The following is an 11,763-nucleotide window of genomic DNA, read 5'->3' on the forward strand; positions in this document are numbered from 1 at the left end:
GCGGGAAAGATTTTCTCAAGATTTTCTCCCCCATCTTCCATGGAGTTACACATGAATAATATTACAATTCCACACAGACAGACTGTACAAGAACCTTAAGGTGGCCAAAGACGCACAGATAATATTGTACATTATGGTGGAAAAAGAGCCGACTGATGTCGGCAGAAGACTTGGATATCGGTCGGCTTGTCGATCGGGCTGGACGGAAAATTTTGATTGGGTGCCTTTGAATGGACCCAAACATCGGCCATTGTTAGTGCCGAATCGTCAGATACAGGTAGAATTCTATTGTTTATTCCCGTATATCTACCTGTATATCTGACAATTCAGCTCTACACGTGTGTATTGAAACGAACGACCTTTCTTGGAAAGATCTTTTCCAAGAAAGATCGTAATTGTTACGTCTATGGCCAACTTTAATGTTTGTTATATGGTGACATTTCACGGTGTATAGACTCAAAATTGAGCTTGTTACTTTACTTTGACTTTCTATCTCCTCCTGACAGAAACTCTTGCCTCCTCCCAGTGGTCATTGATATTGATATTGAAATTCTTGTTGTAAAGAGAAGGGGGAAGAGAAAAAGGCGCCAAAGGAAGAAACAAGAAGAAGAGCTGTGGAGGACAGAGACTGAGGCTGCCCATAAAAGTTCCATGTAAAAGAATGAGCAGGTAAATTCTTTCACATTTATTCTCTGCTCTCTCACAGGAACAGGTGTATCAGGTACAGCCTCGGAGAAAATAGAGTTTAACAGGATTGTATGAGAGAGGGTTACAAGCAGAGATATGTGACTGAGGAAGGCTTGAATTTCAGGAGCTCTTTGGAAGCTAGAACTGGCTATTTTTATACTGATTACTGACTGTGGCCCTACGTGGAGTGGATAGCATTTTGTATAGAACAATAATGTTAAGAATAATGCATATATTAAAAATTTAATATAACTAATTTTGGGAATGCATGGAATCTATAATCTTCCACATAAAATTTGCTGAATACTGAAATGAATAAAAAAAAAAGTTTGACAAGGTAAGAGCATTAAAGTCACTTCTATTTAAGAGTTTGGGTTCTGTGCTTCTCTGAATTATTATAATAATAATAATTATTATTATTATGATAGTGTTTCTGAGTGCTGCAGGTTAAAGAGTTGATTTAAAGGGGATGTAAACCCAGCTCTAACACCATCCCAAAGCGCCCCCTAGTTTTCCATAGAAGCTGCTGAAAACCATAATTATAGATTACAAGAAAATTCACAGATAAAAATTCTACTGATCAAAAATTTCATTATACATGAAAATAAATTGACCAATAAGAATGCTGATTCCAGCACCATGTCTGGCATATTGCTGTTATCTTAAATATAGAGATAATTATTATTTTTTTTTTTCTTCATTACATGACACCAGAATGAAACATGGAGATAAAGGACAACCTTGTTTAGTGCTGGGAAACTGTGCTTTAAGCCTTTAACTCCAGTTGCAGGAACAAAGAATATGGAGTCTGATGTATACAGATCAGCTGAGATTCTTTGGAGGATGTTTTGCATTTTCTAGCAGTCACTGGCTTGGGGAAAATTTTGGAAAGGTTTTATTGTGCAATATTGCTTTTAGAACAACCCTGATGTTGCTGGACTACAGCTCCCAGCATGCCTCAACCTGGAATTTATAGTCCAGCAAGAACTGAGTAAAGTTTGGTTGAGTAGTGCAGTGCAGCAGGTTTAGCACCCCTTTAATTTAAGTTAGTAACACAGTCAGTGTCAGACTGGGTCGACGGGACACAGGGAAAATACCCAGTGGGTCCAGGCCCTCATGGGCCCCTGCCGACCCAGACGCCTCCCCCAATCTGCTGGCCCCCTAAAGAAACAGTTTGCGTTGTGCGCAGGCATTCTCGCAGGTCGCATCAGTCTCTTGTACGCAGGGCCTTTTGCACGTTCCATCCTGCTGCCCCAAAAGCATTCATAAGCTGAACCACTCACAGCATGCATTTTAAATCAGTAGTTTTGAGAGCCCACCTTTGATGGCAAACATTTAGTCTGGGACACCCATAGCTTTTCATAAGGAACAAACATATGCAAAGAATGATGTAAATACATTCAGCTGTGGTTCCAAGAGTATCAAGGTCACCAAATAACTGTTCATCCCAAATCTGACTGTAAATGACCTTCATGTTGAGCTTCCAAAAATATCTAGGACAGCAAATATACATTATATTTATTTTTTCCACTATAACTGACCCTTAAGTTGAGCTTGTTCAATTCTCAAGAATTAATATGCATTCTCCTCCAAATCTTATTGTAACTGGACTTCTAGGAAAGCCTATGATTTATAGCAGATACCAGCAACTAGCTATCAGCCATATGAACGTTAAATGTACCTTGACACTAATATTGAAAATAGTAAGTGAAACAAGTTAACAAGTTAAAATGGAATATCCAATTTCAATATATAATGATTGAACTCACTGAGATGTTACAAGGAGGTTGGTGGCCAGAAGGATTATTAAAAAAAGTATCCATAATTTTATTATGATGTATAATCCATAAATGCTTCAACTTTAGTGATGGGCGAATTTATTCGGCAGGCCCGCGAAAATTTGCATCAAAAACGGGCGACGGCGTAAAAAAATGGGCACCGGCATCAAAAACGTGCGCCGGCGTCAAAAACGAGATGCTGGCGACGTTTCGTGAATTTTTTGCCGTTTTGCGAAATTCGCGTATTTTTCGGCGAAACAGCACAAATTCGCCCATCACTATTCAGCTTGTCAAAATCTTTATCTAGACCAGTGATCCCCAACCAGTGGCTCAAGAGCAACATGTTCACCAACCCCTTAAATGTTGCTCCCAGTGGCATCAAAGCAAGTGCTTATTTTTGAATTCCAGGCTTGGAGGAAAGTTTTAATTGCATAAAAACTAGATGTATTATCAAGTAGAGGCTCCTGACTGTTGCCAGTCCACATAGGGGCGACCAATAGCCAAACACAGCCCTTTTTTGGCACCTGTACTTTCTTCTTATTTTTGTTGTTATTATATTTAATAATACATTATATAAACCTTTAAACATATATAAGCCAAAGATGAGACAAAGACCAACATACTGCTGATCCCGAGCACATCTTTAAGACATATATTTATACCATTTCTAATTTACAATTTACCATTTTCTAGAATTCATTAAATAGATGTTAATGTGGTATTATCTTGAATATCACTCAGACTACTGAATATGCATACCATAGGAATGTGCTTAGGTCAAAGGTTAAACATGTGAAGGTATACATAGGACTCCTAATAAGAAAAGCAAAGCCCTGCTAAAAATTTGTAACCCTTACACACACCCAGAAACTTTTTTCATGCTTTTGTTGCTCCCCAACTCTTTAAATGTGTCTCACGGGTAATAAAGTTTCGGGAACCCTGATCTAGACTTTATCCGTTCAGTATTAAAAAAATATTTTCCACTTTAGAGCCAGGGCACACGCTGCTTTTTCGGGAGATTAGTCGCCAAGCGTCAAATCGATTCTTCTTCGGGCGACTAATCTCACCGAACTGCCTTCCCGACGGCTAGAAGGCTGTAAATCGCCAGCTGGATGGATGTCGGATCGCTTTCCAAATTCGCCTGAAGTTTACTCGTGAGGCAACCTAGGGCGACTTCAGAAAATGAAGCACTCCAAGTGCCATCCCACTGGCGATTTAGATTCTAGCCGGCGGGAAGGCAGTTTGGGGAGATTAGTTGCCCAAAAAAGAGGAGATTTGTCGCTGGGCAATTAATCTCTCGAAATACCAGTGTGTGCCCTTTAGGCACACACTGGTTATTTAATGTTCTAGTTTTGAGTAAAACTCTATATTACAGTCCTACGTAGTGAAATGTAAGGAACAAGTACAAGCACCAGCAGTTCCCATTAGGTATAGCTCCTCATTTATCCCAATGTACAGGACAGTGATAACCAAACTATTGGTTTTAATTTTCTAAGGTTTTATAATAACCTCTTCTTGTATTTGAAACATAGGAATCTAAAGGATTTAAAGAATGATCCTACAAGAGCAAACAGCTTCAAAGAACAACTATGGTCAAATTTAGTGACTGTTTTTGAAAACTTGAACATAAAGAGCTTTCGTGCTTTAACACAAAAACTCTTATATCGGCCACCACCTAAGAAATGTAAAAAAATTGCACGAAGTGAACTGGAGGATGTTGATGCAAATAAGTTGGCGGATCTATTCATTAGATACTACACCACCGAGCACGCTGGGCAGTTTGCTGTGGGACTGTTGGCAGATATCAATGAGAAACAGCTGAGTAAAGAACTTGAAGAAGCTCTTAAAGAAGGTAAGGATAACACTCTTCAACAATAATAATGTTTCTCCCATGCTAGACCTCTAAAATGAATTTCTTTTCATAAAGTGCACATTTAAATAAGCCACTGCTTGTAGGCCAGTGCTCCACTGAAACCCATACTGCAGCCTTAAAATCACAGTTTTTGGTTAAAAAGTTGTCCCGTGGGCGGCATGTGGGTCTGCCATATCAAACTGCAATATTTATGGCTTGAAGGGCAGTAGTGTGCAACCTGTAACAATTCTGATGTAGGTAACTTGTAAACTGCTGATAGAACCAGATAAAAACATCAGAACCCTCTAACTTCTACTTAGATATACTTGTTTAAGCCATTGATCAGCTCAATAACACAATGCTGGTTGGTCAGTCACATGGATGGCCAATTTGTCTGATTATCTGATTGTCACCCCTATTGACAATGTATACGAATTTTGTGCCAGAACTTGTGTTCAATTGACTATTATCACATTTTATTATCAAGAGCAACCTTGAACTATTGTTGGCTCAAACAACAATTTAAGTAGATGAAGCTTCGCAGGTGCTTGACCTTCTGGTAAAACAATGCATTATGGGTAAAGAAGAGATATGTTTTTCTAAAATTGGAGATAACAGGGCACATTTACAAGTGCAAGTGCACTTCTGAGCACAATCGCCTTGTTTTTGTCCTACAATGCAGAGCTTTTTTACATTTTATTAGCAATTTGACTCTGGGTAAGTGTATCCATCCTCAACAGGTTTATAAATCTTTGGCCAAAAGAGGCAGGTTGTACAGTCAGGTCTGTGCCCCTCCATCCTGGCTAATGGGGGGCTCGTCACAGGACCACCTTTTCTACCTTGAGGATTTACCCATTAAAATACTCTCTTTTGTGTCTTATTAGTTGAGAATTGTACCTGTGATAAGAAAGACAAGACGACACAGACAAGCCCAAGTTTGCACAGTTCAAGCGCAGGTGGGTACATGATAATAACAATATTTTAAAAGAATGCTAAAAACTCTAAAAATTTGAGTTTTTTTACTATAAAATCTGAATTTTTAGTGGAATGTTTTTTTTCCGAGATTTATTATACTGAGGCTGCAAAAAGTCTGAATCCAAAAATATGCCATCTCAGACCTGCCAAAGTTGTATATAAGTCAACAGGAGAGGTCCCTATCCTATTTGGAAGTTTCTGTGGTCTGCGCTGAAATTAGTCCAAAAATCTGACTATTTTGGGCAAAAATCGATTTGGGAAAAAAAATCTGAAAAAACGTACCATTCAGGTTTTCGCTCAATTTTATTGAGTTTTTCTGATTAAATCGAGCTTTTTCAATAATAATAATAAATAAGGTCAAATCATGGATTCTAGTTTGGTCTGACTTTTTTTAATTAAATAATCAGAAAATGGATTTTGATAAATAACCCCCCAAATGTTATTGCCTAAGTAAAGCCAAAAAAGTGAGATTCCATTTTCCGTGATAACTTTGTCTTGTGTCTTGTGCATGGGATATAGGGATTATGGGATCTAGGTTCATAACACACAATCTGTCTTAGCATTCCCCATTTATCTTTAATATGATTGTCTATAAATCATATATTAATGTAAGTTTCTATTGCATTAAATGGGATCACGGTGACCAGAACGTAATCAGAACATGACCAGTTGTGTATGAGCCCAGTTCTAGTCCAGAACTAGAACGCTTGTATTAAAGCTTTAGCTTCACTTTTTTCCTAAAGAGTTACCCTATAACCATGAGAAAATAGTAAATTAAATGAATGGACACACTAGTTATAACTGGGCATATGTTCAACCAGTTACCTCCTTTGTACAGTAGTGTGTTCTTTATAATGACTTACAGTATTATCTTTTACAGCACAAGATATAAATCCTGCTACTGACTGGGAATCTACAGATCCAGGTTTGTGCTTCATCTTTCTCTAGTAATCCACTTTCATACACAGGATTCTCCTTCCAAAACATTCCCAACTCAAGTAGGATTCGACTTATGGTCTTATGGTATCAATTGATCATTATTGTGACATTTTATAAAAAAGAAAATAAAGCATAATTAAAATGTTTTTTTTCTTTTTTTACTGTGATATGTTTGTAGTTGTATTTAATTAATATACCGTATATACTCGAGTATAAGCCGTCCCGAGTATAAGCCGAGGTACCTAATTTTACCTCCAAAAACTGGGAAAGCTTATTGACTCGAGTATAAGCCTAGGGTGAGAAATGCAGCAGCTTCTGGTAAGTTTCAATCAAAAAATTGAGGGTTTCTGCTCACATTGGAGGTGCCGGCATCTCGTTTTTGGATGCCGGTGACCATTCTTGGACACCGGCGAATATTCTTGGAGACTATTCTTGGACGCCGGCGACTATTCTTAGGTGCCGGCGACTATTCTAAGACGCCGGGGACCGTTTTTGCGCTTGACCCGAGTATAAGCCGAGGTAGAGTTTTTCAGCATATTTTGGGGGCTGAAAAACTCGGCTAATACTCGAGTATATACGGTATGCTTGATTAGTTTACCAAAAACAATGCAAATACTAATGGGCTTAATTTTTAATGTATACAATGCTTTAAATTATAAGGTTCACAGGCAAATTTCAAGCTTAATTGTTTTTTTTTTCATTTTTATTCTCATTAAGACATCTTTTATTTTGATTGTAATATGAAATAATATGACGTCGTCTTGAATAACAATTATTTAATGGTAGTATATACTTAACATACATATAAAGAAACAACATCAAGTTAATGTCAACTTTTCTTCAGTTTATTTCAATCTAAGATATTATAGTTATGTCAAGATGTATTTTACTAATTACAATTATTTAATATTCATTTTGTTATTATTTATTTGTCCTTATATACATATACAATAACTGCTTTAAGATAAAGTGCTTATATTCCTTAAGATACTTGTGATTAAATAAAAAATAAAAAAACTTTGACATAATGGGGCAGATTTATCAAAAAGCTTTTTTTACTCTAATAAATTCAAATATATTCACAACTCAAATGGGAGGTTATTTAAGAAAGAACTCAAATGTCTAAAGCTCAAACGAATATTGCTGACCCAAAAACTCAAATCAAATTCGAATCAAGTTTTTTCTCCAAAACAAATCTCGAATGTCAGGAGACATCTTCAAATGGGTCACTGGACCTCTGTCGTTGACTTCTACATGAACTCGGCAGGTTTTAGGTGGCGAATAGACTAATTTGAGTTGTTCCTAGGGTCCAGGCATGATAAATTCGATTTCGTATTTGGATTATTCCCAACTTGAATTTGTGAGTTTTGACCAAAAATCCAACTCCAAAAATTTGAATTTGAATTTAGAATTCACTAATATCACTAATTTCAGTGAGGCTGAAAAATCTTCCATGCTGCGTCACTTTTATTTTTCTTCCCCTTTTCCCCCTGTAAACATTTAAGAAAAAACATTTCCATTAATTTCTGCACAACATTGACAGCTTTAATTTACCAAGCTTATTGTACAGCTTTTTACTGCATTTTTTTTAATTAATCCCAAATATTCAAGGTTTCAAAAAATATTCATGCAAATTTTCATGTCTGCAGTTTGTTACCACATTTTATTCAAATCAAGGGAAAAAGACACCAACTTTAATTGTAATAAATCTGCCCCAAGGTGTTTGAGGAATGTTTATTTAGTTATTCTTGTTTTTTTGTGTTTGCAGCTCAAGTTTTGAACAAGAGCGAGAAAACACCTGGAAGACAAGGGAATCCAAGTGAGTTGGGGAGACTAAGAGAAGTAATATATGTAGAAATATGTCAGCCAGATCTTGGGTGGGTGTTTATATTGAGGGAGGGGGAGACACGAAGAGATATATAAAGGAAAAATGCCATAAGGCATATGCAAATGTGTGAGTCAAATTATTTGTGATACATTTACGTTTTACATACACGTTCCATACACAGAAGCTGTTTGATTTGAAATACATAAAACCTTAAAACATGTGAGATACAGTATTGACAAATACAAATATCTATTTTAATGATGATGCATGCTCCCTCCAGGCATTTCTCAAGTTTACTGTATCTTAAAAAACCATCCATACACTAGAAAACCTTACATAAAATAGGAGATGTTCCAAGTTAAAATTGTATTACAAGTCACAGGTCACATAACAGTTTATCCCTTCATACTTCATACTATACTTCATACTTCATGAGTGGGACTGCATAACTCAGCCTGGAGCCTTGCTCCTTTATATGGTCACAGAACCCCTCAGTGGGGGTCATTTATTAACACTGGGCAAATGTGCCCATGGGCAGTAACCCATGGCAACCAATCAGATTACTACTTTCCTTGCTTTAATTGCAGCTGACTTTAAAAAGCTAATCACTGATCGGTTGCTATAGGTAACTGCCCATGGGCAAATTTGCCCAGTGTTGATAAATGAGTCCCAGTGACTTCTACTATCCTTATTATTTACAGTAGGGTATATTATCCCTTATAATACATGAGTGATACTCAGAGTTCCCTGTATAACTCAGCCTGCAGCCTTGTGCCTTTATATGGTCACAGAACAACCCCTCAGTGACTTCTAATATCCTTATCATTTACAGTAGGGGGTACATTATGCCTTATAATACACGAGTGATACTCTGAGTTCCCTGTATAACTCAGCCTGCAGCCTTGTGTCTTTATATGGTCACAGAACAACCCCTCGGTGACTTCTAATATCCTTATCATTTACAGTAGGGGGTACATTATCCCTTATAATACATGAGTGATACTCAGAGTTCCCTGTATAACTTAGCCTGCAGTCTTGTGCCTTTATATGGTCACAGAACCCCTCAGTGACTTCTAATATCCTTATCATTTACAGTAGTGGGTACATTATGCCTTATAATACACGAGTGATACTCTGAGTTCCCTGTAAAACTCAGCCTGCAGCCTTGTGTCTTTATATGGTCACAGAACCCCTCAGTGACTTCTAATATCCTTATTATTTACAGTAGGGGGTACATTATCCCTTATAATACATGAGTGATACTCAGAGTTCCTTGTATAACTCAGCCTGCAGCCTTGTGCCTTTATATGGTCACAGAACAACCCCTCAGTGACTTCTAATATCCTTATCATTTACAGTAGGGGGTACATTATGCCTTATAATACACGAGTGATACTCTGAGTTCCCTGTATAACTCAGCCTGCAGCCTTGTGTCTTTATATGGTCACAGAACCCCTCAGTGACTTCTAATATCCTTATTATTTACAGTAGGGGGTACATTATCCCTTATAATACATGAGTGATACTCAGAGTTCCTTGTATAACTCAGCCTGCAGCCTTGTGCCTTTATATGGTCACAGAACAACCCCTCAGTGACTTCTAATATCCTTATCATTTACAGTAGGGGGTACATTATCCCTTATAATACATGAGTGATACTCAGAGTTCCTTGTATAACTCAGCCTGCAGCCTTGTGCCTTTATATGGTCACAGAACAACCCCTCAGTGACTTCTAATATCCTTATCATTTACAGTAGGGGGTACATTATCCCTTATAATACATGAGTGATACTCAGAGTTCCTTGTATAACTCAGCCTGCAGCCTTGTGCCTTTATATGGTCACAGAACAACCCCTCAGTGACTTCTAATATCCTTATCATTTACAGTAGGGGGTACATTATCCCTTATAATACATGAGTGATACTCAGAGTTCCCTGTATAACTCAGCCTTCAGCTTTGGACCTTTATATGGTCCTCTTCTTATATCTTTATAATTTACATTATACATGTATACATTTTTTATCAAGGCTCAATTCTTGGGTGCAATTTGTAGTACTAATGCAACACTTTTCTATTTATTCTTAATATTTAATTTTATATATGTATTTTTTTAAACAATTTTTATTTGTATATCACTGTTAATAATTGTATAGTGTGACACCGTTATTTATCCGTTATGCAATTGTAAATGTAGATTCCCTGGTAGTTACATCTGTTTTTGAACATTATGATAACAACGTATCTTAACAAAGGTAACAAATGCAATACGTTGTTTCATTGTTCAAAACATTCCAGAATTATACATTTTTGGAGCATTTGCTTTTTTTAAAAAAAATTTGATAAATGTGTATTTTTTTTTTCCAGAATATTCTCATTTAGTAACTATAACTCAGAGCCACAAACGCCATAAGAGAGGAAGGCAAGATGAAGAAATCGAGCCTCTTTCTAAGAAACACCAAACCACAAATATAAGCTTTGAGTCTTTATACTGTAATGAGAAACCTTTATTTGAGGAAACACAAATACAAATAAGTCGTTGTGGTAGCAATCTAGAGAATCCAGTAGAGGGAACTTCTCATCCTCAGATTTCCAGGCTGCATATAAGCCAACAAGAAGGCAATATAAAGGTCATTTCCACTACAGAAATCACTTTTGCACCAACAAACATTGCCATAATTCCCTCCTCACCAAGCAGACCTGTATCTGTCAGGCAAGACATCAATACTAGCCCTTTAACAGTCCGTACCAACCAACCTGATGTCAACAAAATTGCTCCAAGAGGGAGGGCCCTACCGGACATTAAACTTCAGGCTTTGAAGAAATTTGATCTTCAGATTATGAAGGAACACCACAATGGCAAGCCGCATATCTATGCCAAGCTTTTATTTCAGCACTTTGTGCCGTATGACACATACAAAACCTGGACCCAAAATACTAACTTTGATGGATATAGAGGTAAAAATGCCCTTCCAAACAACCTACGTGTTGCAATCCTAAAGCAGATTTGGAAGCTTTTTCAGTTAACTAAAAAGGATCGTGTTGAAATAAAACGGACAATTAATGGTCTTTTGGCAAATCCAAGAACTGCAGGATGGCCTGTTCGTATCTAGCCAACATGCTCTTAAAAAGAACTGGAGAAATGTGGGAAACTTGACCGTTATACCTGTGAATATTTAGCATCATTTAACTAAAAGGGGTTGACTATATGTTTTCTTCTTTTTTTCTGTTTGTGGCATAGATCAAGTTTAGTTTTACCTTAAACCTCGGGTATGGGGACCATCTTCTGGCTGGTTTCCATTGGACCAGGAATAAGTGCTTCTGGAATGATATGGTAATTCTGGGAAATGTCGTCTTTTTTTTTTTTTTTTTTTTTTTACAGAAGCCACAAAAAGGGGCATTACAAATTAAAAAAAAAAAAACCTTGTACATTCATTCATTTTTTTTTTTTCCTGTATTGCTTTGAATGTGTAAATAAAATCTCCTCTCCCATCTTGATTCTCTGGTTCTAAGACAATTCTGACAACACAAACGAATATATCCTACTGCTCCCCCTCCTCCCTATTCACCAACTATTTTCCTACATGACTGTGTTACTGGGGGCCCATGGGCCTGCTGCTGCTCTATGGTTCCTCCTTCAATACCTTCTTATTTTTCCTACATATCTGTTTTACTGGGGGGCAATTGGCCTGCTGCCCCCACCCAT

General features: G+C 37.2%; 1 protein-coding gene across 1 annotated transcript; it reads left to right on the forward strand.

Moving 5' to 3' along the window:
• The first annotated feature begins 350 nt into the window (after positions 1-350).
• LOC108703891 lies at positions 351-11,434 on the forward strand. Its single transcript, XM_018240195.2, has 6 exons — positions 351-669; positions 3,998-4,317; positions 5,202-5,273; positions 6,173-6,217; positions 8,000-8,050; positions 10,425-11,434. The coding sequence occupies exons 1-6, from the start codon at positions 662-664 to the stop codon at positions 11,168-11,170; spliced, it is 1,242 nt and encodes a 413-aa protein (XP_018095684.1). The 5' UTR covers positions 351-661; the 3' UTR covers positions 11,171-11,434.
• Positions 11,435-11,763: the final 329 nt, after the last annotated feature.

Source organism: Xenopus laevis, chromosome 9_10L, assembly GCF_017654675.1.
Source record: "Xenopus laevis strain J_2021 chromosome 9_10L, Xenopus_laevis_v10.1, whole genome shotgun sequence".
Taxonomy (NCBI): domain Eukaryota; kingdom Metazoa; phylum Chordata; class Amphibia; order Anura; family Pipidae; genus Xenopus; species Xenopus laevis.